Source organism: Salvia hispanica, chromosome 1, assembly GCF_029641045.1.
Source record: "Salvia hispanica isolate PSC_SH4W2 chromosome 1, Shi_PSC_v1, whole genome shotgun sequence".
Classification (NCBI taxonomy): Eukaryota; Viridiplantae; Streptophyta; class Magnoliopsida; order Lamiales; family Lamiaceae; genus Salvia; species Salvia hispanica.
In genome coordinates, this window is record NC_142692.1 from 12,100,284 (window position 1) to 12,127,764 (window position 27,481).

The 27,481-nt window shown below is 39.1% G+C and overlaps 3 protein-coding genes, 1 non-coding gene and 1 pseudogene across 7 annotated transcripts; 2 read left to right on the plus strand and 3 right to left on the minus strand.

Annotated features, from left to right (window-relative positions):
* The first annotated feature begins 9,370 nt into the window (after positions 1-9,370).
* LOC125222778 (transcription factor bHLH143-like) lies at positions 9,371-12,614 on the plus strand. Of its 2 annotated transcripts, none has more exons than XM_048125580.2 (4): positions 9,371-9,505; positions 10,135-10,737; positions 10,854-11,016; positions 11,102-12,614. In XM_048125580.2, exon 4 carries the CDS (start codon positions 11,123-11,125, stop codon positions 12,071-12,073), a length of 951 nt encoding a protein of 316 aa, XP_047981537.1. In that variant the 5' UTR covers positions 9,371-9,505; positions 10,135-10,737; positions 10,854-11,016; positions 11,102-11,122; the 3' UTR covers positions 12,074-12,614. The 2 variants fall into 2 exon arrangements, with proteins under 2 accessions (XP_047981537.1, XP_047981539.1); XM_048125582.2 differs by having other exon boundaries at positions 11,110-12,614.
* A 2,319-nt stretch (positions 12,615-14,933) lies between these two features.
* On the plus strand, positions 14,934-15,017 carry TRNAM-CAU (transfer RNA methionine (anticodon CAU)). The gene is given in 2 exon segments: positions 14,934-14,971; positions 14,982-15,017. It is a non-coding gene; the product is annotated as a tRNA-Met (tRNA).
* Positions 15,018-15,984: 967 nt separating this feature from the next.
* LOC125185644 (root phototropism protein 3-like) lies at positions 15,985-18,655 on the minus strand. The gene is made up of 4 exons (XM_048082207.2): positions 18,221-18,655; positions 18,081-18,150; positions 16,759-18,006; positions 15,985-16,693 (listed from the first exon to the last, which is right to left on the minus strand). Exons 1-4 carry the CDS (start codon positions 18,304-18,306, stop codon positions 16,163-16,165), a joined length of 1,935 nt encoding a protein of 644 aa, XP_047938164.1. The 5' UTR covers positions 18,307-18,655; the 3' UTR covers positions 15,985-16,162.
* A 2,042-nt stretch (positions 18,656-20,697) lies between these two features.
* Positions 20,698-22,994, minus strand: LOC125219134 (uncharacterized). Of its 2 annotated transcripts, none has more exons than XM_089063210.1 (3): positions 22,863-22,994; positions 21,289-22,318; positions 20,698-21,166 (listed from the first exon to the last, which is right to left on the minus strand). In XM_089063210.1, the coding sequence occupies exons 2-3, from the start codon at positions 22,090-22,092 to the stop codon at positions 20,774-20,776; spliced, it is 1,197 nt and encodes a 398-aa protein (XP_088919336.1). In that variant the 5' UTR covers positions 22,093-22,318; positions 22,863-22,994; the 3' UTR covers positions 20,698-20,773. The 2 variants fall into 2 exon arrangements, with proteins under 2 accessions (XP_088919336.1, XP_088919335.1); XM_089063209.1 differs by having other exon boundaries at positions 21,289-22,376; positions 22,863-22,983.
* Positions 22,653-26,649, minus strand: LOC125221239 (serine/threonine-protein kinase PEPKR2-like; annotated as a pseudogene). The gene is made up of 4 exons (XR_016134687.1): positions 26,434-26,649; positions 25,392-26,324; positions 24,470-24,766; positions 22,653-24,192 (listed from the first exon to the last, which is right to left on the minus strand). The product of XR_016134687.1 is annotated as a serine/threonine-protein kinase PEPKR2-like (transcript).
* Positions 26,650-27,481: the final 832 nt, after the last annotated feature.

Sequence of the window (27,481 nt, forward strand, 5' to 3'; positions counted from 1 at the left end):
TGTAACTAAACTCATAGGATTCTATGGATGTATTAGTAACAACTTTGGTTATACAAATTCCTTTTTTCTATTTAATATCCGTTTTGTTTTTACTTTGTTTCTTCCCTAAGTAGTTTTGATGGTGCATGATTGAGTGACACAATGATACGCTCGGATTTTGCACTGTTTTAAGGCCATTATTTGGTCCGTTTTTTATGTCAAAGTCACTCTAAACGTCCATTATTTGCATATTTTGTCTATTTTGGTATTTTTACGTGTTTTGTGAGAAATTTGCATAATTGAGCCGAAAAAGGGAGCCAAAACGCCAAGTTTGGAAATCTGGAGTCAGACGGCGACCGGCGACCGGCGCGGATGTGTGCGGCAACCGCCGGCGCCCGGCGGGCAGATCAACGCAGCGGTCCGCCTCGGAAAAATGTGCTTGGACGAGAAGTCTCGTCCGGCGACCGCCGGAAGACGTGCGGCGGTCCGCCACCGAGGGAACAGACTCTCTGGACTCCAACGCGGCGACTGCCGGCCAAGGTGCGGCGGCCCACCGGAGAAAGGCGGCGAATCCGAGAAGCCCTAGATTTGTGCCCAGTTTTACCATATTTTGGAGATTTTTTTCCTTCTACAACAAGTCAGGTTTTCCCCTATAAATAAGACCTCAAGTTTCATCAAAGTAGATAACTTCCAATTGCAAAATACTTTCAAGAACATCAAGAACGACAAGGATTCAACCTACGGGTTTTATTTGCTTTAGTTTTATGTTCAAATTGTCTTCCCTTCAATCTATGTTTTTAGCTTATTCAAGTATGTGTAACTAAACTCATATGATTCTAGGGATGTGTTAGTAACGACTTTGGTTATACAAGTTCCGTTTTCTATTTAATATCCGTTTTGTTTTTACTTTGTTTCTTCCCTAAGTTAATCTCGATGCTTCATGATTGAGTGACACAATCGTGTATGATTTAATATAACTTGCTTCACAACTGTGACAGAGTTCTAGCGAGTTAGATCCACTTAGTAGACGCTACAGTTAGCTTCCCTTAAAACGGCACTGTTAATTGAGAGTGAGGACTTTTCAAGGGTCTTAGGAGCTTTTTGGAGTTACGTGTTAGGATTGACATCCCTAATCTTGTAATCAACGTTTGTATCGCATGAGCATAAGTTAGGTGACTCGTTCTATCAAAGTAATAATTGTGCTAGGGTATTGTTGTTGGAATTTCGTATAACCATAACTGTGAATACACATCCCTGGAATTCTCTTATCTCTATTGTCTTTCTCCTGATTTATTTGCTTTTAGTTGATCTATGCTTTTTATTGCTTTTAGTTTTTCAAAAGTTTTCAAAACCCAAATGTTTTTCCAGATAATAATTGAGTCTTAGTAGAGGATAGACACTTTGTGTTCGTCTTCCCCGTGTTCGATATCCGGTACTAACCTTTAGCTATACTATATATACTATGTATATTTGCAGGTTTATTTAGTGCTAATAAAAAGTGCATCATGTTTTGGCGCCGTTTCCGGGGAAGACAATTCACTTTGGAGTGATATCTTCTAACGGATGATTTTGCTACTTTGGACTTTAATTTCTTTCAGTTTTTAATTTCAGTTTTTAATTTCAGTTTTTAATTCGTTTTTGTTTTTGGTTCTTGCAGGTTTTGTATGCGAACGCGCTCTGCGAAGGACAGCCTTGAACCGCTCGATTTAGAACTTGAGAGAACTCGTAGGAAAATAAGAAGTGAAAAAGGATCAGGAACAATGGGTGACCGAACGGACATCGAGAAACTGCAGGAAATGGTGAAGCTACTGATGGATGAGAGAGATGCGGAAAGCGCGGCCCGAGAGGCTCTGGAAAAGAAGAATCGGGAGATACAACCCGTGATGAACATGTTCAATCATGGGAATATGATTACCTTTCCCGAAGGACCTCGTATAGACGCTAATAATTTTGAGTTACGCATGCCCCTTATTCAAGGGGTCGAGCAAACTCCTTTTGCAGGTAGGGCTACAGAGGACCGCCACACACTACGCGGCGGGCCACCACAGAGAAGGCAGCTCATGCGGCACAATGGGATTGTGCTACCTTTCCAGCCAAAGAGGAAGTTTAAGCTCGAAGAGCAGTTCAAACATTTTTAGGACATGTTTTGCAAAGTTCATACTAACATTCCTTTAGTTGAATCGTTGCAGGAAATACCCAGGTACGCAAAGCTACTAAGGGAGGCGGTGATGAGGAAGAGAAAGCCAACAAAAGCCGACCTTAAGCTACCACATCATTCCAGCGAGATCATCCGAAAGGATAAGGCAGTAAAGCAGAGAGATCCAGATCAATTCATTATCCGATGCCAGATTGGAGAGGGAAAGGTTGACAAGGCCCTATGCGATCTAGGATCTTCCATCAATCTCATGCCGCTGAAGTACTACGAAAATCTCAACATTGGGCCACTCAAAACTTCAGACGTAACACTCAGGTTGGCCAATAAATCGACCATAAAAACTTTTGGTATGATTGAGGATGTCTTAGTGAAAATAGATGATTTCATTTTCCCCGCCGATTTTATTGTGCTTGACATGAAAGTAGACAAGAACGTCCCTCTAATCTTAGGGAGAGATTTTCTTGCCACTTGCAAAGCTTTGACTGATGTAGGTCGTGGCGAGATCACAATTAACGACAACCATAGCCAATCCACCTATAAGATCGAAAGCGAGATGCTCAAGTTTGAGGAAGCAAAGCAGACAAAGATGGAACAGCAGTGTAGGGCAATCATGATCACGGATTTGACCAAACCACAAGACCCCTTTGAAGTGGAGGATCCTACTACCTCCACTATTTACATTGTCAACGAGGTAAGACGTTCTCCCAAAAAGGACAATACTAATCCCTCCACATCTATCCCGCAAAAAAAGAAGCAAAAGAGGAAGAAGGCAACCAAGGAGGACCCCGAGATTTATGTTATCAAAACAAATAAGGGGAAATACAAGTGGTGGAAGAAGCTAGGGACCAAGTTGCTCCCTATGCCAATTTTCAACACTCGGGTCGCTGATCCGCCCAATTAGTGGGCCACTTCAAGTCGAGCTAAAGACTAAAAACAAAAGCGCTTGTTGGGAGGCAACCCAATTTTTCGTTGATTTATTTTCTTTATTTTTGTTTTTTTTGTTGTTTTTGTTTAAAAAAAAATTAATTACACGTGGCGATCGCCGCACTTAACACGGCGGTCGCCACACGTGTTTTCACATATGCAGGATAGGTCGGGCTTAGGGCAGGCTTAGGGCGGGCCGGATAAACCGCTGAACGGGCTGCGGTGGCCCGCCACGAACCGCTATTTTAAACGCCCATGCAGCGGCCCGCCGCGCAGCATGCGGCAACCACCGCGCACAGTCCAGAGACGGGAATGCAGTTATAAAAGGTATGTTTTCCATTCCTTCTCCCATTCCTTCTCAAATTCCTTCCTTGCACACAACCCCCTTTATAACTCACCAATTTCACACACCCACACCATAATTCTCTCAATTGTCTTCAAGTTTAGAGTTCTTCATCTCCAATTCTCAATCAACACAAGGTATGCATCCTAACTAAATTTCTGAGTTTTGTTCTACTTCTTCCATGGATTTAAGCATGTTTTGGATGAATTGTTCGGTGAAAACTCTTATTTTATGATGGGGGATGATTGTGTATGCTTATTTGTGGATTTCCATGGTGATATTGTGTTTTGGTGATAGTTTTGAAGCTTTGTGAATAGTGATTCCTTCTTTTTTCTAGTTATTTTTTATGTTGCAATCATGTTCATAGCATTGTGAGGCTATTATTATCTCCATGAATTGCAATACTTGAGTATCCTATAGAGATTGTTGATATGTATTGATTTATTGTTGATACGTCTCTGCATATGGGGGATGAATTCACATTGGGGGATGGATTTGTTTTTTCCTAGTTTGGATGTTTATGTTCTACATGTTTCCATGCTACCATCTAGGAAGTTTTGTACACCTAAGCTTGCACTTACATGTTGATTCTTTGGTATTGCTTATAGGAGTGCAAGTTTGGGGTAACCTTTGATTTCCCATTATTGGTACACAGTCTAATTGTTGTATTTCTCGTTTGTAGGAACATGGGATCAAAAGGAAAGCCCGAGAATGCGAAGAACTACGGTGTTAGCAACACCTTGCCTCGGACGAGCATAAGGCTATGTGGAAGAAGTTGTCGGTGCGAGATACGGCACCCTCAAGGCTCTGACCTCTCTGCGGCGACCGCCGCATGTGCTGCGGCAGTCCACCACCTGCTCGCTAGAACATTCTGTTGTCGCGCGGCGACCGCCGGACATGCTGCGGCGGGCCGCCGCCTGGGCGTATTTTTCCAGCGCGATTTTTCCAAAGTTTCTAAACTTTCACCCGGTCAAGCCTCGACGCAAGAATTTTCAAGGTACGTTTTTTTCAGTAGTTCACTCACGTCCCTACCGACTCTGCAAACTTATTTTACACTTTGTTGTAAATAAGTTTGGGGGGATGAAGTGGTGGACCGTGAATTTAGCATTTTTCCTTTTGTTGTAAGTTTTTTGTTTTTGTTTTTCAAAACCTCGTAGGTGAATTTTGTGTTCTAAAAATGTTTTCTTGAATCCATGTCGTGAACTTAACATGAAGAACTTAGAAACACGCATGCATATGGACACACTTTAGATCGAGTTGCCAATGATATTACATTCCATCTATGTTTAAGTGTGGCTTAACGTTTTGATTTGATGGTTTGGTGAAAAGGTGCATAATTAGTGAATTGCTTGTTCGCCTTGAATCATGCTTTATACCTTGTGAGGATTTGAGCCTATATTTCATTCTTGTGTGATTTATCTGCATTCATGTATTTGTTTCTAGAACTTGCTCCTAGTCTTGCCTAAGTCTACATAGTGTTTAAGTTGATTTAGGAGGATGATTGGTCATCTTTTCTTAGCCTACTTTTGTCCAAAATATTGACCTTCTCAAAATTTCAAAATTTTTCCATTTGGAGCCAATTTTGAGCCTTTAAGCCTATCCTTTGGAAGCCAAAGTAATGGGGACAATTCCTTGGGTTAGTTAGTTTTTGCTATCTTATTTTGTAAAGGAATTGGAGAGATAAGGAGAAAGTATAAAAAGTGGTGTGCTTAATGTAAAGAAAAGTACAAGTTGTGAAATTGAGAAAAAATCCAAATATGTGCTTGATCTTAGAAAAAAAAAAGGATGTGTAAGAAAGAAAAAGAAAAAGAGAAAAAAAAAAGAGAAAGAAATGTGTGAAAGGTTGTGAAAAGAAAAGAAAATCAAAGGATTGGAAAGTGAGTTGAAGGAGAAATAAATAAAGTGTTAATAGTGTCTTGGGTTTAGAAAAGTTGAGTTATCTTTACTCTACTTGGGATATTTTTATTTTTAAGTCACTTTTTAGCCAAATATTCCTCACCTACCAAAGAGCCTACATTACAACCAAAGATAAAGACCTTTCGGACTTTTGAAGCTTAATCACATTTAGTAGAGGAGGGATTAGACTTTGAGCAAGCCTATGGTAAACTTTGCATGATGCATGATTTGAGTGCTTATATACACATTATCCTTATACACTTTAAGAGTGAGAGAACACTTCCCATCTTTGGAAGTTTGTCACATGCGAGGGCTTGAATTCAAGTTGTTCCACGAGTTAGTAATGAAAGTGCACAATAAGCCTTGCTTGATTTGATTGCGTTAATACATGTTTAAACTGTTCTTCCATCTTTTGAGGCAATTATGACATCTAGTCCTTGTGCATTCCGTGCGTCTATTCTTGTGTCTTTATTGTTTTGTTCGAGAACAAACAAAAATATAAGTTTGGGAAAGTTGATACACTCGGATTTTGCACAGTTTTAAGGCCATTATTTGGTTCGTTTTTAATGTCAAAGTCACTCTACACGTCCATTATTTGCATATTTTGTCTATTTTGGTACTTAGACGTGTTTTTTGAGAAATGTGCATAATTGATCCGAAAAAGGGAGTCAAAACGCCAAGTTTGGAAATCTGGAGTCAGACGGCGACCGGCGACCGCCGCGGATGTGTGCGGCGACCGCCGGCGCCCGGCGGGCAGATCAATGCAGCGGTCCACCTCGGAAAAATGTGCTTGGAAGAGAAGTCTCGTCCGGCGACCGCCGGAAGACGTGCGGCGGTCCGCCGCCGAGGGAACAGACTCTCTGGACTCCAACGCGGCGACCGTCGGCCAAGGTGCGGCGGCCCGCCGGAGAAAGGCGGCGAATCCGAGAAGCCCTAGATTTGCGCCCAGATTTACCATATTTTGGAGATTTTTTCCTTCTACAACAAGGAATGGCTTTCCCCTATAAATAAGACTTCAAGCTTCATCAAAAAGAGAGAACTTCTACTTGCAAAATACTTCATAGAGATCAAGACCTAGAGTATTTCATTGGTGCAAGGAGTTGGAAAAGGATTTCAAGAACATCAAGAACGACAAGGATTCAACCTACGGGTTTTATTTGTTTTAGTTTTATGTTCAAATTGTCTTCCCTTCAATCTATGTTTTTAGAGCCTTTGTCCTAGTGGCAAGGAGCTTAGACATCAATGTATGAGGTGCCGAGTTCGAGCTCTCTTGACATCAGTTGTAATTTTCTCCTTTTTTAGGAGTTTATTTGTAATTTCCTCCTTTATATAGGAGTTTTTTTTTTTTAAAATAAAAATTATGTGTAACTAAACTCATAGGATTCTAGGGATGTGTTAGTAACGACTTTGGTTATACAAATTCTTTTTTCTATTTAATATCCGTTTTGTTTTTACTTTGTTTCTTCCCTAAGTAGTTTTGATGCTGCATGATTGAGTGACACAATTGTGTATGATTTAATATAACTTGCTTCATAACTGTGACAGAGTTCTAGCGAGTTAGATTCACTTAGTAGACGCTACAGTTAGCTTCCCTTAAAACGGCACTGTTAATTGAGAGTGAGAACTTTTCAAGGGTCTTAGGAGCTTTTTGGAGTTACGTGTTAGGTTTGACAACCCTAATCTTGTAATCAACGTTTGTATCCCATGAGCATAAGCTAGGTGACTCGTTCTATCAAAGTAACAATTGTGCTAGGGTATTGTAGTTGGAATTTTGTATAACCATAACTGTGAACACACATCCCTGGGATTCCCTTATCTCTATCGTCTTTCTCCGTGTTTTATTCGCTTTTAGTTGGTCTATGCTTTCTATTGTTTTTAGTTTTCCAAAAGTTTTCAAAACCCACTTGTTTTCCCAGATAGTATTTGAGTCTTATTAGAGGATAGACACTTTGTGTTCGTCTTCCCCATGTTCGATATCCGGTACTAACCTTTAGCTATACTATATATACTATGTATACTTGCAGGTTTATTTAGTGTTAATAAAAAGTGCATCACATACATGTATAATGATATCAGTCATCATAGCTAAACAATACTCCCTGCGTCCCATGTTACTCGCACTTTTCATTTTAGGCCGTAAATTTGGGATTGATTTTTTAGTGCAATTAAATTAGAATTTTAAGTGTTATGAGACATCACTTAATAAAAGAGCTCTTAACTTAAACTAATATATTAATTAAATACATTAATTCTAACTTAAACTATAAATAGTGTAAGGAGTTTGTGACGAGCCGAAAAGTAAAAGTGAAAGTAACATGGGACGGAGGAGTATAAGATAATATATTGGTCCAATACTTATGCTAAACATATCAGCTTAGTCATAAACATTTACAGACAAGAAAAATGGTCCCCTGTCGCCTGGTTCCCCAACACCAAGTCCACATAACACCCTTTACCACTCACAGTTGAATGGTCCTTCGAAGAATCGTTCTTTTCAGAACTACCAGTAGCCGACGAACCATCTTCGGTGTTAGGCGGATGCCCATGTGCAGACTTCCTCTTCCTCGCATATATTTTTTCACATCGACAAGACCGTCGCTGGAGCGGGAGTTAGGGTAGGGCGACTTCTAACTCATGGCAACCAACAATAATCAGTCGGAATAGGCCTGTTCTTGTTGGAATCGGAACTAGGGTTCTTGTTCTTAGGAGAGTGACAAGAGAGAAGATAGACAAGAGAGACTGTGACGGTTCATTGTTCCTCAAATGAACACAGTGATATTTTAGGTGAATTTGGAAGATTTATTTTTCAAATTCAAAATATTAAAAATTGAATTATTTAGCAAAATATTTAGCATATATTAACTTACTAATAATCTCATATTAAGTCTAATCCAGTCAAAATTGGGATAATTAATGGTTGACCGTCAAGAATTGACGGAACCGTAAAAAAGGATGTAAACGATAGCGTTTTCGTACGTTTTGGATTCGATTTTCAAAAAGTGAATATTTTGGATCAAAATCGTAAATCAGCCATATGTTTAGGACCAAAATAGTACTATACCCTTTGAATTATTCCGTCCCTCACAAATAAAAATGGGACATTTAGTCCAAATTGGACGGCACTGTTTAAAATTAACAGTCAACAACTGTTAATTTGATTTTGATCGGATTAAGAGTTTATATTTGAATTTTATTCTTTTTTAAAAAAAATACTAATTTTATTCGATTTTTTTTTAAAAAAGAATTGCTTGTCTTTTATAAACGCGCCGCAACCCTAGTTCTAATTTTACATTCTTTTTCTCATTCATCTTCTTCCTTAGTTCATAGTGGAGAGGAGCCCTAGTTCTTGCAAGAACCAACCCAATGTCGCCAACCATGAACCGATCGAACTACAGTAGAGAGACCGGTGAGAGTGGCGGTGGACGTGATCTGCGATTCCGGTATGAATTTTGTCATTGCAAGAATCGGGCTTCACTTTGAATCGTCGAACACTCTTGGAAAACCAATAAGGAGAAAGCTATACTTTGTTTGTGAGAGAAAAGATTGTCGTTTTTCAAGTGGTGTGAGCCAATCAACGAAGACGACACCGTGACTTCTTCAATATCACTGCCTGAGACCGAATGTGAGAGTTTTAGTTTTCCAATTGTGAAGAGGGAGAGGGCCAGCGATTCAATTTAGGAATTGTGAAGAGAGAGGAAGGAGAGGCGACAATTCATTTTTTATTTTTATTTTTTTTTAAAATCATTCTTGGAAAAATGATTAACTTAAAAATTTAGTTTCGGGTTAATTAGACATTAGACATTAATAAAATATAATTATTAACTTAATCCGGTCAAAATCAAATTAACGGTTATTGAATGTAACTCATTTTTATCTGTGAGGAATGAAATAATTCAAAACCATTTTTATTTGTGAGAGCATGAATAATTTAAAAGATAATATTCTGGATCTAAAATCTGCATATGTTTAAGATTAAAAAAAAAAAATCGACTTTAGTCAAATTTTAACCAAATTAACAATCAGGTTATATTCCATCCCCCCCTATAAAAAGAGCCCTAAATGTTTAGTGGCTACTTTGAGCAGATATCCATCCAACTACTGTTTACCACATCCAATTCCTCACTACCCATCATTTGTCACAACCACCATTCCCTCTTCCTTCCTCACTTCATCTCTACAACTTTCTTACTTTTTTTGATACGCGATCTGTAAGTTTTCCCAATTCTCTCGCCCCCTTTTCAGCTCTGTCAACAGATTTTGTTCTGTTTTTTCCACTTGTTGATTTCTCCTTTCTCTGTTTTACCTAGTTTTGATTGCTTCAAATTATCGACACACAACTGAATTGTACGTAGATTTGGGCGCTGTATCAATCTTTAGCTCTCATATACACACTTTCGTTTGTGTGCAAATTGATTCTGAAGATTTAGCAATAAATATACGGGTATTTAAGTTAGAAAATAAATTTCATCGATTTTAGAAAATATTTTTTTTTCAGGTACCGTTCTTTGTTGCTAAACAATTGGTATTTCTCACGTTTGTTGTGACTATTTTTTTATTATAGGCTTGGAGTTAAAGAAATTTTCAAAATATATGTTTTAGTAGTTGCACGCTCGACAGCCGAATCTTTTGAAGATAATATAAAAGATAATGTGCTCGAAGCTTATGATTTGATCTGGATGAGAAAAGTGAAACAGGAATTGTTAGACTACGGATTTAATATTTGCCTCTGCTTTTCATGATTCATATAAACACTAATATGTGCATTGTAAATATGTAATAACAATCCGATTCTTATACTGTCAATTGTTTGTTCTGAAAAGTTTTGCTGGTGTTTCAGGCTTCCATCGTACTACCTGGGGATATAAGTGCACACCAGTATGCATTGGTGGATTCTGTCAATCGACGTTTTTCGATTTGTTATCTCCTTGAATTTGTATTGCAGGGTTATTCTATAACTTGTTATTCATTCACTTGAGCTAAAAAACAATCCCACACACTAATTGTTAGCTTATCTATCCATGATGGGATCAAATCACTTCCCTTTGTCTTCTTGTTTTTTCTACATTCTATAAGATTTGCTCTGGAAAACTACTTGTGGTTTATTTCAATCTTCATCCGTAGTGTTAGCTGTTTAAGTACTTCATCTTCCTGTTTCTGTTAGATTCTGTTTGAGTTTGGGTAGTTGATCAATTAGAATTTCTAGCCCACCTTCAACTTTGTTTCCATTTTAGTCGCCTCCTTTCGTGTTGTTAGCTGTTTGTTCGTTCATCTGCGTTTATAATCTCTTTGTGAAATACATCAAGAGTCGAAAGTAGTTATGGTGTGCCAAGCAGCGAGCCAGACGAGATTCAGGGCACTTAAACATGAGAGTGGAATTTCTGGGAGAACAACCATTATAGTTAGAGTAATAGCATGCTTTCAACCTTTGCAGAATTGCCAGGTTTGTTATCTGATTCTTTCTAAGTTTTGTTGTTGATTTTTCTCTGGTGTTGCAAATTCTACTTTCTTTGCATAAAAGAAGAGCTTCTGATTTTCCGCCCTTAATGTCTTCTCCAGGCTGAATATTTTCGTCACTTGCTGAAACCTGTCACGTAGACCTGTTCCCGTTTTCCATTTGTCAAAAATCGATCTAGCAAATACTCCATAGTTTTGTTTTTATTCTTTTGTTTTGCATATTGGATAGCCACTTGCCGGACTAGAGTACAAGTACGTTTTTCTGGTATGTTTTCTTTCTTGATTTGTATTCATGCTTAGTTTTCTTGATTTGTTTCATCTTTCTAATTACCGGTATCATGCACTGCTAGGGGAGTAGCTTATTTGGCCAGATGGCCACAGCCAAAGAGTCTCAGGCGCATCAAAAGTTCACTGCTCGGAATTCATCATATACGGATTATATGGGAATGTACTACTGCCAGAGAACTACTGCCAATGATGCCTTTATAGAACAGTATGCTTCTGATTCACCTAGCTTGAACGCAGGCCAACAAGGTGCAGTCGTCGGGTTCCGGCCACCTCACTGCAATATACGCTATGCTACTGGTGACCCTTATCGGAAAGGCTCACATTGTACCATGCCCTGTTGCCCTGGGGTCGTAGATAGGAAGCCAGTTGGTGCTCCTCAGAGGAGGTTCCTTATCTTTGATCAGTCTAAAAATCACACCAGACTGTTCTTCAGTCCTTCATTTTCTACCCTCAACCGGATGTTTTTGTCCAAGACTCCCGCCAGCGCTAATGGCTCGTTTGCAAAAGTAGACGCTCATGTCAACCACTGCATCTCAAAAAAACCCGTGGTCGAAGAAAAATGGGATGAAAACCATCCCTCCTACGGGAAGGGTGAGATGGATGAAGATACTGATGAGATCAACGCTCTGCTCTACTCTGACAGTGATGAGGACGATGAAGTGACTAGCACGGGGCACTCCCTGCCACTCAGCCTCGACGAACTAACAGAAGAAGTAGCGCGAGCTGATCACAAGTCTTCGAAAAGGAAAAGGCTGCTCGATATAAGGGACGAGAAATCATCATTTGAGACTAGCAGGAGGCGGCTGCCACACAGTTACGAGGGAGATGAAATGGGGTCGAGGTACTCCGGGGATGATGACCGCCGCAAGAAGGTTAAAATCCGCGAGGCGCTGAAGTTGCTCGAGAGCATCATCCCAGGATTGGACGAGAGCGATCCGCTGTCCATAATCGACGGGGCAGTGGCGTACCTGAAAGCTATGAAATCGGAGGCCGAGTCCCTCCGGAGACGGAAGGGGGCCACGTGGACCCCCTGAGTTGCATCATTAGGGGAGCGTGTTTGGTTAATGAGGTGGGTTTTGCTTTTGGATGTTGCTTTTAGGTGTAATAGTGCAGCCAGTATGAAGATTGTGGGGCAATAAAGAAGGGGTTAAGTCGATAAAAGCAACCATCTTTACTTGATTAGTCTTGAGGTGGAGGGAAGAATTGTTGACTTTGAAATGATTAAAATTTGATTATAAAGTAAAAAGCAGATAGAAGAAAGCATGGTGGTGTGAAGGAGGCCCCCCTTTTTAAGTCCGAAAAACGCCATGGATGGTGAGCATGCGTGTTTGGTGATAGAGGGACCCGCCCACCATTTCGCCTCTTTCTTGGTTTTTATTATGCTCATCTTGAAAATCTGTGCGGAGGGACCCTCGCAGGGCTTCATCGATTTCGATCCATCATCATCAAATCTCATTGTTTGTTTCCAGTTGTCTTTTTTTATTGGTTTTAAATATTTGTGTCTCTGTTCGTGAGGCTGTAATAAATATCTACTGTTGTAGTATAATATGGTCATGTGTCTGGGATTTGCTGTTATTTTGAGTTTGGTTCATTTATACTTTCAATTTCATAGTACATATTAGATCATCTTCAGTGGAGATGTAAATGGTTGAGTTTGGTTCATTTATACTTTCATAGTACATATTAGATCATCTCCCAATGGAGATGTAAATGGAAGGTAAATTCATCTGACTATCATATTTATTTATTTTTTTTATGAAAAATTATTTTTTATAAAGGAGATATTTGAGAAGGTATTATACATTTTTTCATTTTGAAGATATTTTTGTCTTTTCATCAATGGAGAGATAAAGACGATTTACTATTATTTTATTTTTAAAAAAATGATTTACTATTATTTCATTTTTTAAGAAGGTAAATAGACGATATACCTTACTCATTTATCTTTCCTTGTTGAAGATGCTCTTAGAGTGAATTAAAAATATAGTCCTTGTTTCATATTCCTGGTTTGTGAAAAACAAATATAGTAGAAATCGTATAGTTGTGGTTTACGGAGAAAATATTAATAGAAGTCTATAAATTTTGCGCTATTATTTACATTCGAAGTATTTTTTGTACTTTAAAAAAAATTTAGTTTAATGCCTTTAGTCCGTTGAGAATATTTTTGCTTATATCCACGTTCCTATTATGTCAAATATCATATAAAGTACATATAAAGAGACTTGATTAATTTTTAACTATTTGCTAATTGTCGAACTACTACCAATTCCTAGTCATTAGATCTAAAGGATCTAGTAGTATCCGGTGGTGTAATGCGGAAATTTGTTTTGGGGAAATTAACATTTTAATCATTTCTAAAATATTACAGTTTTTGTGATCATCGTGATTTCAACACGATGTTTGTAAAAATGTTAAATCAATGATTATACATGTATTAAGATGACATTATATGTAGCATGAGTTGATTTTAATCTTATTATCAAAAATATTGAAACATTATCAAATTTTATCATCCGAAACATGTGTCATTAGGATCTCGCTGGAATCCTTATAAAAATTATTTAAATCAAAATAGTCATTGAGTTCAAAGTTTTCAGGTATTTTTTAAAATTTAGTTATAACTAATAAAATTTAAATTTTATTAATATCTCTGATTAGCATTATTTAAAATTGAGTTGACATCACGATACCCTGATTGGCATCGTTACAACTTACAACATCTAGTTGAATGACAATTCATCTTTAAGTGTTTGTTTGGTAATACTAGTTATCACTTTAAGATGTAGTTGGCTGCATAGTAAGATCCTATATAGATTCGTAAATAATATTACATTTTCGTCATTTTGTGTAGTATATTTATGCATTTTTGGTAAATGTATTTTGCATTGATTTTATTTGTACATTTTGCTCTTTAATTTTTTGCTTTATCTTCTTGTTACAAAGCTATTTTTTCCATATAAACGACGATGAGTGATTAAATCAATAATACCCATTTAAAATTAATGAAAAAACATCTGATTGAGTTAATATCAATTAAATAAAGTTATTTATGAAATAAGGAATGTTATTTCATGTGTATGCTGCATTTTTCAATGTTTTGTGACATTGAGTTTAGCTAACATTTAATTCCCCAAAGTGCCCAAATTTGATCGACATTCTGGTTTTGTACATTTTGCTCTTTAATTTTTTCTGCTTCATCTCCCTTGGGATGGCTGGAGGATTTTATATATATCACCAATATTAACGTAACAAAACACTAATGGATAAATTTTTTAATGTATTCGAACTTAACTAAAATTTCATTCAATCTACACGAGTACTTAGTTTTTTTAAGTATTTTTTTACCATGATTTTGTCATATACTAACACAGGATTCACGCAAACACGCAACTACACACACATAGAGTCCAGAGGAAGATCCCTTATGATCCAAATTAAATATACTATGTGCAAGCAGTTAAATCTTCTTCTTTTTTTTTGGTTTTAACCACAGGTATACCGAACGAATCCGACTAATCCTGCTCGACCGGGCTTGCGGATTAAGGCCGAAAGTCTCCCAGCGGATCCGTGACCTCATGGTCACCACAGCTCCGCGCTGCCAACTGCGCTGCGACCCGTTGGTCAAGCAGTTAAATCTTTTATGACCATCATTTCTTACTAATGCAAACACAGTCACATAGGCCCAGACACAAACATATCTATATACTACAATTATAGAATAAACGATTTTAGTTATTTTGTCAAAAAGTGCCATATAGTCCAAATTACATGTGAAATCTTCTTCAGTTTAGTCCCTGTTTTCCAATACAAAACAATCTGATATGAAGTCCCCTACTTACAGCTGGATACACAATTACAACTCACAGAAATTATTTTAGAGGTTAACAAAATAAAGGGGTGGTGGCGCAGTTGGCTAGCGCGTAGGTCTCATAGCTAAGAGTGATCCTGAGGTCGAGAGTTCGAGCCTCTCTCACCCCATGTTTTTTGTGTGTGTATTTATTTTATTTTATTTCCATCCTTTATTTTTGTGCATCTTAAATCTATTTTTACCATCTTTTGTGTGTATGTACTTATTTTATTTCCACCCTTTATTTTTGTGCATCTTAAATCTACTTTTGTGTATGTTAAATCCAGTAGTAGCATATTTTTGTTTCTTAAATCTAGAGTTGTTGAATAAAAAGCGTCACAAACCCCAGTTGAAGCAAAAATGATGCTAGTGGATTGTATCATAAAAAGTTGGACGACATAAGCACATAAATTTCATGAATTTACACAGAATAAGTTGAAGGAGTACTTATTGAACAATTCAATCTCTTACCATTTCCTTTTTCAGAAAAAAAATCTAACTGCACGTGATCATGAACAAGGATTCATGAATGTAGTTACTTTGTCAAATCTAGTGAAAAGGTATAGTCACTGTATGATATGATATTTATATATATGTGGTGCATGAATTTCGGTGTATGATTAATGTTTAAAGCGGCTATACTTTGTACTAATTTTATTTATAAATATTTTGCAACTTGTTACATCGATTAGTTGTGTTCCCACTTTCTGTCTCATATTATATAAGAAGTCTTGTCAGAGTCTGTTAAGTGTCTATTTATTCCTGGATGTGTCTATATATTTGTGTTTCTGGACATGATTTGAGTGGGGTGACTCATCATGCTTGTGATGTGAATTGAGCTGAGAACTGATATTGCAACCACCATTGAATATCCACTTTCTTACCAAATGGAGTATGTAATTTGGGCAATTTTTCACATCTACATCTTCAACTCTATAGGATTTTGTGCACTATGCAGTTGTGTTACTGTTAAGGAATATTATTGTTTCCATATTTAGGCAGGAGGGTAGTTATTCATTAGCATGCGTGGATTGAAAAAATGTGTACTACTTTGTGAGCATGGTTTTCAAGAATCAGTTTGCAGCACACAACTATATATACAGGAGGACTAGTGTTTGATCTATTTGACGTAGTTGAATTGCTAACTAGCCACTTTCTTCTTAACTGAGAGTTTTGAATAACAATGAAAATAATGCCAATATTGCATCTCTAAAAACACAACACATACAGAAACAACAATAGCAGCAGAAGCAGCAACGACGACGACAATAGCAATTCAAGAAATAGAGTTTCTCCATCTCCTAGGAGTCTTTCTAGTGTGCTCTGCAGTTGGCAGCTGGGTTCCATTGTCATTGGCGTCCGTCATCTTAGTGAGCTTGCTGAGTCTCTTCCATCCGGATGTCCATGCCGACGTCTGCTTAGGCTTGGCCAGCTTGTTGAAGTCGCGCTGCAACGTGTCCATATCGTTCTGAAGCTCCAAATACTTGGTCTTAACAGTCTCCAGCTCGAACTTGAGAGTGTTGATATCCTTCTTTGCCGCTGTCCATCCTTCTTGAAATGATTGAGGAGTTCCCTCCAGCAACGTCTTCCGGTTTGGCACCATGGGCTGGTACTGTGACTGCCCGCCTTCTTTCAAGGCAACTGCGTTGCTTATCTTAACCTGCTCAGAGAAGAGGACCTGCACCACCACTCTCAGAGGTAGACGCTCATTCTGTGCAGCGTGCATACATGCATCAACGGACAGCTTCTGGCACTCCATCACACGGCACAGCCTCTTCCTCTCGTGCTCTGTCAGCGTCGGATGCGCCTACACATCAAGTTGACAGATATAAAACGAGAGTAACAAGCGGGACTATTACCGAATAATGTTACCTTAAGATAAGAATCAACAGCTCTGTAGAGCCCATCATCACAGGTTCTTGCTGATTCAGGCAAGGCCTCGGCAAGAACCTGGAACTTGGTGAGGGACAGGTTCCTGTCCCTCGCCACCTCAGTGAGGTAGCTGTCAACGAGCCTCGCCACCCTCATCTTGGCATTGAGATTGCTCCCTCTCTGAGCAGAGGCATACATCTTGGTGTCCTGTCTCGTGGGGCTCGACTGCTCCTGCACAAGAAAATGCTCGAGAAGCCTCTGAACCAGATCAACATCGTATATAGTCTCCTTGGTGTTGTAGCAAGGGATGAGGAGATCGGACAATGTTGCTTGTTCCAACTGCATCCCAACGCGCTTCTCCAGCTCCGTCACCAGAGCCGGGGCCACATTCAGCATGTTAGCCATCCTCAGCAGCCTCAGCAGGAAACTGCACGAAACGCAGTCTCTCTGCTGAGGGATGATGCTAACTAAGCTCTCCACGATCATTCTCTGATCCTTAGCCTGAACCGTGGCCGGGATCTCCTGATTCCCAGCCACGATCACGTGCAGGCCGCCTTTCCAGCCGCCGTTGCTGATGCTATTAGCCTCGTTTTCAGGCGAATTCACGGAGGCCCCGCCCTCCTTCACCAGACTAGGCAGCCATTTGGTAGCGTAGTGGAGTATGGCAGCTCCGATGAGCTCAGCAACCATCCCCTTCACCCTGATCGCCGTCACGACGCGGACGAAGTGATCGATGCGGAGAATGGAGACGTCCTCGAACCACCAATCCGGCGGCACAGGGGCGCTGGAGTCGTTCCATTTGGGGCTGGACGACGATCTCGGCTTCCCGGTGTATTGCCAGCGGATTCCCTTGGGATTGGCACAGGCTTTCCAGGCGATGGACTCACTGCACCTCCTCACAATTTGGAGATTCTCAGCCCAGGGAGACAGATTCTCGCAGCTTTTTAGTACTACTATGGAATCTCTCCAAGAGGATAGGACTACGTAGCTTAGAAAAGCTTCGGTTTTGAACACAAGGTTTCCTTCCTCCAAATCCTCCGTCATTTCAAGATACTCCGCCGCGCATCTCAGGCCGGAGATGTTGGTGGCCGCTAAATCGACGGCGATGCCGTAGCAGAACTTGGCCGCAAGCTCGAAGGCGTCGGGGCCGCCGGGGAGATCGTCGAAGGATATGTTGTTGATCTCGGCGGCGTCGCGGGACTCGTAGATGAGTCTGTTCAATTTGGCACATCGCGAGAGAAGAGGATACTAGAAAGTTGCAAACGATGAATTAAAAATGATTTCAAATTCAAAGGAGAAAGAAAACTAATTTAATGAACTACCTTGTGTAAATGGAAGCTGATATCGCCTATCTGAACTGAGAAGTCGCTTGGGATATCAGTGGAAACATACCTACATATGAAATAAAGATTCCATTTTATATCATAAAAAGGTGAGAGATGATTGAAAAATGATTAGTTACCATGAGTGGCCTCTTCGCTCGAAGCCATCAGTGTGAAGGGCATTTTTGGTGGTTGAGAGAGGATAATCTGATTCGGACTCCCACATGATTGGATTTAGAGTAGACACAGAAGAGAAAGTAGCTAGGTTTAATGGTAGAGGAGGTGATGATGATTAAGAGTAAGAGTAAGTGAGGAATAATCCCACATGGGGAAGATATGTGTTATCGGATAATTGTCGGCTTTGTCGCGTATTTTCAAGGATTATGGGCAGCTGTTTTTGGATTTTTCACTAATTGTGTGATAATCAGTGCAGAGGCTAACTTTCATAGACTTTCTTCCTTTCGCCTCTGTGTGAAGACGAACATTCAATTGAATTTTGTGGATAGAGTTGATCAGTGTGCAGAACATTCTTCAGTAGTAATAACTAATAAGAGATGATGATGGCGAAGAGAGTTAAAGCAGTAGGTGCATTATATTAATGAAGGTTGACGTCTTTATTTTTATGTTTATTTTCAGAATTTTATTTGTTATTTTGTTTTTGTTTTTGTTTTTATTTTTTTGGTTTTTGGGTTTCATACGTCTTGGTAAAACATCAGCATGTGTTCCAATTTCGGGGGAACAAACGTTGTTGCCCTGTTATAATCTTGAGGGACCCGTAATGTTTTTTACTAGGTACTTGTAGAATGATCTTGCTAGGTTTCGTTTTATATATTCTAAAATGAGGTGAAATTCGAAATGATCAAATAGATAGTAAAAAATAATACTTAGTCATCAATTTATTTTTAATGTAAACTAATTTCGTCTTTGGAAAAATTGAAATTTTTTAACTGATTTTAGTATACAATTGATACAAAGAGAGAGAAAGAAAAAAAAATGGTACAATAAGAAAGATAAGAAAAAAGGTTATGGAAATGTTAGCGGATTATGTGATCCACATTATTAGAGGTGTTTAAATTGTATAAATTATAAATAAATTAGTGTGTATGTAATATTAGGATTGAGAAAAAATACCGAAATACCAAAATACTGGTCCTATCGTACCGAAAAAATATCAAAAATATCGAATTTTCGGTATGATTTCTCAAATACTGCGGTATGATTTCTCAAATACTGCGGTATGATACCTTACCAAAAGATTCTGGTCAGGTAACGGTATGATTTCTCAAATACTGCGGTATACCGTTGCATACCGATATTCGGTATATACCATAAATTAAGGTATATACCGTAAACTAAGGTATATACCACAAAAATATAAACACAATTACACATAAAATATATGTTATATATTTTTAAATTATAAAATCTATTGTGAAATATAAATATAATTATGAATAAATTATATTTAATTTCTTTTTAAAATTATAAAATATAAATAATATTCTAAAAACTCTAATTTTCTATTTTAATTGATGTTGAAAGTCAGGTATACCGCAAAAGTAAGGTATACACTTCGGTATGGTATACCGAAAATGAGATACGGTATCGGTATGGAAATTCATTATACCGAAAATAAGGTATACCGAAAACTTTGGTACGGTAAAGGTATGACTTTTTCGCATACCGTATTTGCGGTAATGTATATGGTATGGTGGTTTCGGTAAGGTATACCGTACCTACCCACCCCTAAGTAATATGCACTATGTTTCCAAATTTTGATATTTTTTGAACACGTTCAAATTTTTTATATTTTTGAGAAGCTACAAACAAAATCATCCATAAGTTGGTGTATTTATTGACCACAATCAAAATTCTGTGTAATTTTTACAACATTATTAGTTCATCCTATAAACTACGTGGAAATGACGGACAAATGACGTAGACATCCTGATCGCCACACAAGATTAATTTCGTCATAAAATTTAATTATGATAAATTTATTACAAGTTCAAAGTGAGTGTATTTTTTTTTATCATATTTAAAGTTTGTGATAAAAACATCCATTGACCAATACCAATAATTGATGTACTCCTAGTATTTTTTTCCTATTAACAGGTAAAATAGTAAGACAATGGATTCTCAATGGGTGAGTTAACCTGGGTCAGGGCCCGGCTGTGATAGGCCCATTTCTACATAAGATTCATTCCATAATTACGATTATTAATTTGGAATGTTGTCTGTTTCACTTAATAACATTATGAACAAGGAAAGTATAATCATATCATTGTACAGAGATTGCATTTATAAAGGTTATAAAAGGATGAGATCAGGGATGAAAGGCCCATCATTTATGTTGACGGTGAAATGATTTCTCTACATTAATGGTACATTCTACTTATTAATATTTTTCCTTTTTTTTGTAATTACGGATTATTTCTTGCACTTACTTGTAGTCCACATTTTGGAGTCCAGTCAAATTCAAAAAAATCGTCCAAAGTTAGCTCTAGATTTCACATCAACTAAAACTAAAAGATTCGAAGGGTGCAAATTCGTTTACACCCATCAATCAAAAATTGGCAATTAGAAGAAACTATAATATCCGTGATAGTATACCAGATTGAAAGAAGAAAACTTGTTATTATCATCTGAATTTAAAACTCAATAAAATTATTAAACAAAAAGATTTGGGAAAATCAGTGGCAACCACATAGGCCAGCTGCAGGATTAAAAGAAGAAGGATCCTGAAGTGCCTTCCTAGTGATGACATCCTTGATGACATTGCTTCCCCATTGTGAAAAATATGTGTGGTTATGTCCGATCTTGGCGTCCTTGAAAAGGGACATGCAGCGGGCTTCGTCGTTGGGGAAGGGGCAGGGATCTCCGACGGGGTCCCGCCACGCCCCCTCATGCTTCATGCCGGACCAGCTGGCCAGCCAGTGGTACACGTACTGCCCCACCCCGGCCATCTCCTTCCATCCCTTTGGAAACAACTCCATCACGCTGCTGTTTCGATCCATCAGGAGCATGTTCGACAGCTGCGCCCCGTGCGCCGATATCACCACGTCTGTCCCACTCATCAACTTCACCTGCAGTGCACACGTTACGCATATTGGTCTCTAAAACCACGACTTTTAGCCAAATTCTGGTATTTTCCACTTAACTTTAAAAGTAGTCTAAAATATTACAAAACTTTACATTTTGTACGCACCTGTTCACAGAAGGTGAGATTGTGTGGATAAGCTACCATCAGACGGCATCCTGGAACCCGACGGCACTCCTCCTCGAAGATCCCGATGACTGCCGATGCATTCCGGAAAGACCTCGTCCCATCCCTCATTAGCATGGTGACTCCCACCTTGATCCCCTCATCACGCCCTCCAACTTGACAATACATCCTCGCCCTGCACCTCATCAGATCATACACCTGCATCCTCTTCTCCGTCAACATCCCGCCTTCATTATGCCGCATCACCACCGCCTTCTCGAAGCAAACCGGAGCATCATCATCATCATCACCACCACTGCCAAAATCCTCGATCTTGACCGCACCCCCGAACGTGGCCTCCAGGAGCGTGGACACCCACGGCGCCATGGTCGTGCGTAGCTCGCCCCAGTGGAACAAGATCCAGCGCTCAGGTGCCTCGCACTGGCTCTTGACGTGCCACGCCACAAACGACATCATGGCGGACAGGCCGTGCCAGATGTTGTGGTAGTCGTAGTGGTTGTATGACACGAACGTGATGCCTGCCTTCAGTGTGGCGTTCTGAGGCAGGGCGTCGGGCCAGGCTAGAGCGTATGAGTTCCAGGAGCCGTCGTGCCTGTCACGGCCGCGGAGGCAGAGGAGTCTGCCTCCGGTGGCCTCAACGGGGTGCTCCTGGTACTGGACCTCGCCTTGCTCCTGCATGTCGTATAAGGAACTCATGAACCACGTGTGGCCTTTCATGGGCTCGCCTGCGTATCTGAGGTCCTTGAGAGGGAGGAAAGTGACCGCCTGTCGAAGTCTGTCAGCCATCGCCTCCCGCGCATCGTGGGAAGGGGTGAGGCATGAGTTGTTGAGAATTTTGTCCCAGTGAGACCATGGGGAAGCAGAGGAGGTCTGCTGAATTTGCCAGACGACGAGAAAGAGGACGAACACGGCGAGGGCATAGATTAGGAGCTTTGATGAAGAGAGGGAGCATGATGATACAAACTGATTATTCCATTTCTGAGGAGAGCCTCGAGTCGCCTTCTTCTCGGGCCTGTTCATGGCTCAAATTCAAAATTATTGACATTGAAGCCTGTGATTTTCAATATAGGCTGCAGATTTCAAGAAGGGAGTGTTACTTAAGGATCTGAAAATCCCACATTTCTTTAATTTACGGTTTACTTTATGTACAAAGTGGAGTATGTAAGTCGCGTGACCTACTTATTTTCTGCCTTAAATTTGTAATTTGTCATAACCGATTACACTAAATGCTGCCGCTACTAACTATTTTATGAGATACAGCATATGCAATAGAAGCAACCCCACATGCAACTTTTCGCTTACTAGAAGCAATCACGAAATACAATTCTTACTAGTCTTCGGTCACCTTTACTGAAAAAACACGATAAGTTTACATTTCAGAGATCCTATTTTTTAAGAACCGAAAGGGCTCCAGGTTTCTGCAAAATGAAGTTGAGATTAGCTTTTCAAATTCCAGATTTGGCCTCAGCCAACCTCAACGATTGGTATATATGTATAATATATTCAATGTAAGGCTCACCAGAACACAATATATCACCAGGTTGATAAGAACTTACAGAATTCTAGCTACCCGAATACCCGATAATCATTCCTTGTTATCCGTAGTGTATGTACATGAGAAATTATGTCACCATTCTTCAACCATGACGGATATCCATCTTGTCAGGTAGTGTCACCATAAGTTATTTCCATCCCAGCAACATTTAAAACTCCGACTGTCAGCAGGGAAGGGAGATGATCAGAACATTCTTGTTGGATTGGCCTAGAGGGGCTACAGATCCTGCTTCGTTTTGGCTCAGATATACGAACACGTGAAATAGCTACAGCTAGTATGTCGACCAGCCCACCATATTCTTCCTCACGCCGACAACTAGATGCTAAAGTTGGGGTAGAGCCATCACTGCGGCTGTCGTCATATACATTCCTTTACCTCTCGGACTCTGGCCCATGAGTAACAGGTAGATGCCTTGATGTCAATCTTACTAAGTTCTTCTTTGGATCAAGAGCTGGTTTCTTTAACAATGGTTTAGTACAGAAAGAAATCCATGGAGAAGCAAATATCAAGAAATTAAGGTAGGGTTGGCTAGAATAATATCATATGTTGAAATAAATCGTCTAAGGCCAAAACTTGCAATCCATTCTGATGCAATTTGTTTCAAGTAAAATCAATCACATTCAGCTCCAAACTACAAGCAACACATGGGTCATTCTAAAAGAGGTTTTGCATTCGATGCATGAATACTACTTAGTACATAAAAAGAATGGTGGATTTAAAAGGAATAAAAGGATGCAGATACTATTGGTTTTCAATATGAGGTACTATAAAATTATACTATCCTGACTTTCACCAGCTGAAAGGAGGTGAACATAAACAAATTTGGAGAATGTTATGAAAACAATAGATGACCCATATTCTCCAAATGTCACTAAAATGCAATATTGTAATATGATGTCTTTCACTAGAATACACACAAAATACATAGGAAAAGAATACTTTTATAGAGGCTCAGTAGTAGTCTAGTGCCTGACAACACAAATGATATAGATAAATAACCCTTCTTATCTGGAATAGAGACATGAATTATCAAAAGCAACTTGTTGTGGACATATCAATATCTCGCAATTAAGATGTTCTAACCTCTCATCTGATCCTAAAAATGTAGCCTAGGAAACTGGATTGTTCTCGTCAAACCCAAGCTATGTTGTTGAGCCACAATAAAAAGAGCTCATACCCCCTCTGCGGCAAGATGAGAAAGTCCAGCAAAATAAGCCAAACTGGTGAAAAAGGGGAGATGAAATCAAATAAACCCAAAAAATGAGAAGGTGGTTGACAACCTTTGAGCTAAAAAGTATGAGATTTAAGCCTCTTGGGTCAAATCTGCTTTACTGAATCAAATTTAAGACATCAGTAGATCACAACTCAATATTTTCAAAATTAGCTCCATAAATATGTTCTAAAGATAGCTGCTTTGCCAGAGCTGGCAAAGTCCATAGAACTGGCATAAGTACCATGCATATATGCTGCACATGCACAGAAGTTTCATGTGCATGAGATGCACACACAGCTAACAATATCATATCTTTTAATAACAAAATTATTATTTTTAATAAAAACATCAACAGAGGACATTAAATCATCTCTAAGTAATAGCATAGAACTTACTTAAAACCCCATCAGCTGTAAGCCTTGTTGAGGTATTCCTTGTCAGCATTATCGATAGCAGATAACAAGCAGGCTGTGATACAGATTCCCAAGCACCACCCACAAAATCTAATTTATCTTTCTTGATAGCCTGAAACACAGTGTCCAAAGAATCCCTTGAAATGGAAGCACACCAGATAAAAAGTGCATGGAGAAGGACGCCGGCACTCCTAATGTCCACTTTCTCAGAATAATTGCCAACCAAAACTTCAGGAGCAACATAACCAGGAGTTCAACAATATTCAGTTAGGCGTTGACCTGCAGCATAAGGAAACTAGGGCGTAAGCATCAGTACATTCATTTCAATATTAAAGTATGTATCCAGGCATCCCCAACATGAACTGTTACACTTAACTATCATGTTGTAGCATTTCTCCTGCTGAGTATCACCCCACTCCAAACACAGGTAAATAGTTTTCAGTTTACCTTTAAGAAAACACCGTAGGTCATTCAACATATGATTAAGTTGCAATCACAAGGTAAATACAAATTTTCCATGACATTATACTCATGAACTCCTACAGTCCTGTGATCCTGTCATCGTCACCCTGTTAAGAACCCACATAAAACAAGCAACATAACAAATATAATTGCACCATCTGATTGTCCTGGGAGAATCCCACAGAAAAACAGAATCAACTTTAAATTTGATGATTACAATTCTGAGACCATCACAGAAGGGATTATAAGTCAATAAAGTACATAGCAAAGCAAAAGATGTATAATGCTTAATGAATGACGAGCAGTTTTTAAACAAAAGTGAGTTTGAAATGTGATGAGGATTAAAAGACATATTAAGATTCATAACCATATGCACATAATTGATATGAAAGCAGCACCCAGTAACAGAGGAAATACATGTTAGCAGGCTATGTTGTATTACCATCTAAAATCCTCACAGCTAATCCAAAGTCCGCAAGCTTCATCTGTCTACAGGTGGTGAGCAGGATATTCTCGGGCTTTATATTCCGATGAACTACACCCATCTCATGACAGTACCGAACAGCTAACATCAATTCCTTAATAATATTAGCTGCCTTCTTCTCTGAGTGGTAACCTTCTCTAGGCATCTGATCAAGCAACCGTCCCTCAGAGAAAAGTTCCATCACTAAATAAAAAGATTCAGCATCTACATATACTGCCTTCAGTGTCACGACGCCAGGATGCCCAGACAGATGCTGCAGTATCTCCACCTCCCGGTGCACAATCTCCTCCCCTTTCTTCAAAGTCTTGCACGCAAACTCCGCCCCAGTTGCCTTGCTCCGACACAACACCACTGACCCAAACTTCCCCTTCCCTAAAGTTTTATCCATCTCATAAACTTGATCGATCTTCTTCTTTCTACCCAACCTGTGTTGCTGTATCAATACAGCCAATTTTTGTCTCAAGACCTCTACCTGAAAATTCCAAATGAGCAATTCCACATGCTGGGGCAGTTGCAACACCATTGACAACTTTACTTGTTGAATCAAGAATTTTTGAAATAACTACCTCCTTGCACTTCTTCTTCCTTGTCGAACAACGACAAATGTGACCAAAGAACTGTCAATCGAGTCTGATCATCGAAATCCTGTTCCCAAGCCCTTGAAATCTAGACTCCCTTCCTCTTCTTACCCAAGCACTCCATTAAACAAACAATCCAAAATTATGGTCTTCCCCGAGCTTCAGAAACCATAGACGACCTGATTAAACTAGTGGTTGCCTTCATTCTTCACTCAATAAAAACCTAATCCAAGTACCAATTAGTTCAAGATGAATTCCTTCTCCCCTATTTTTTTCCAACAGCATTCGCAGAAAGTCCAACTTCGACTAAATCCTGCATATTTGGTAGGTCGGTGTATCAAAACCAAGTAAACGGAAATAATCAATAGCACCACAACAATTTCATAAAAATGAAAAACAGAAGAAGCCTCAGCATTCCGCACCTTCAAACATACAAGACCTTCTCGCATTCTCCCTTCCGGCAGGTCGTACAAAAAAGACGGGAAAAATTCCTACACCTCTACGCGAATTATTACCCTAGAAAAATCTGAAATAAACCCAAACCCGGGAGCTATTCGCATTTATTGGGAGATTCAAAGAGAAATTGCGCTTTTACGCGCGAATCTAGTTAGGTTGATAATTGATTGCCAACGGTCTGGATTTTATTTCCCCTCCCCATTTACTTATCCTTATTTTTTGAGAAATTTAATGGTCCAAATTTGGTATGCACACGGTACAAAAATCGCCTGTTCCGGTTCGAAACCAGCAGTCCACGGTTTAGAAAATCGTTGAACCTGAACCGGGCTGGCAAGAGTTTAGGCGGTTCCGGTTCAAAACTGCAGGTTCCGACGGCGGTTCAGAACAATCGGTTTTTAGCTAAAACAGGCAGTTCAGGGCCGATTCGGCGGTTCAATTTTTTTTCCTTTTTTTTGCATTTTACTCTTTATTTTATCTATGAAATATGCGTAAATAAAATTCAAACAATAACTATGAAAATTGCAATTTTATTGATATAAATTTAAACGAGACTAACATTTACAAAAGACTTGAAGTCTTAAACAATATATTTAAATATGCTTGTAAATTTCAATAAGAAGACATATTGAAATTGAAGTATGAGAATGAGAGTAGAAAATAGAGATTGAGAAGAAAAATCATTATCAACATTGTCAACACAAGAATGAGGTGAGTAGAAATGATGGGAATGGGGTATTTATATGAGAAAACTGGGAAAAATTAGATTTAAAAAAAAATTATTTGGTGTTGGGCTCTAAAAAAAATTAAATTGAAATTTGAAATTTCAGCCGGTTAACCACCGAAACATGCGGTTTAAGGCTGAACTGGCGGTTCAGTCCACGGTTTATGACCAAAACCGCCGGTTTCTAACAAAAAACCAACAGTTTCTGAACACTTTTAATGCAACAGTACACCTAAAAAGCTTAGGATCTAGCCGAAAAACCTACTTGAACCGTTGAACCGCCAGTTTGATCT

Bases quoted from the DNA above. Each gene is read 5' to 3' on its own strand.
- LOC125222778 (XM_048125580.2), top strand. From the start codon at position 11,123: ATGGCCACAGCCAAAGAGTCTCAGGCGCATCAAAAGTTCACTGCTCGG.
- LOC125185644 (XM_048082207.2), bottom strand. From the start codon at position 18,306: ATGTGGGAGTCCGAATCAGATTATCCTCTCTCAACCACCAAAAATGCC. The intron at 18,007-18,080 runs GTAGTTCATTAA...GCAACTTTCTAG, and splicing joins TCAGCTTCCATTTACACAAG to TATCCTCTTCTCTCGCGATG. The intron at 16,694-16,758 runs GTAACATTATTC...CTTGATGTGTAG, and splicing joins CTGTTGATTCTTATCTTAAG to GCGCATCCGACGCTGACAGA.
- LOC125219134 (XM_089063209.1), bottom strand. From the start codon at position 22,326: ATGAACAGGCCCGAGAAGAAGGCGACTCGAGGCTCTCCTCAGAAATGG. The intron at 21,167-21,288 runs GTGCGTACAAAA...TGTGCACTGCAG, and splicing joins ATCTCACCTTCTGTGAACAG to GTGAAGTTGATGAGTGGGAC.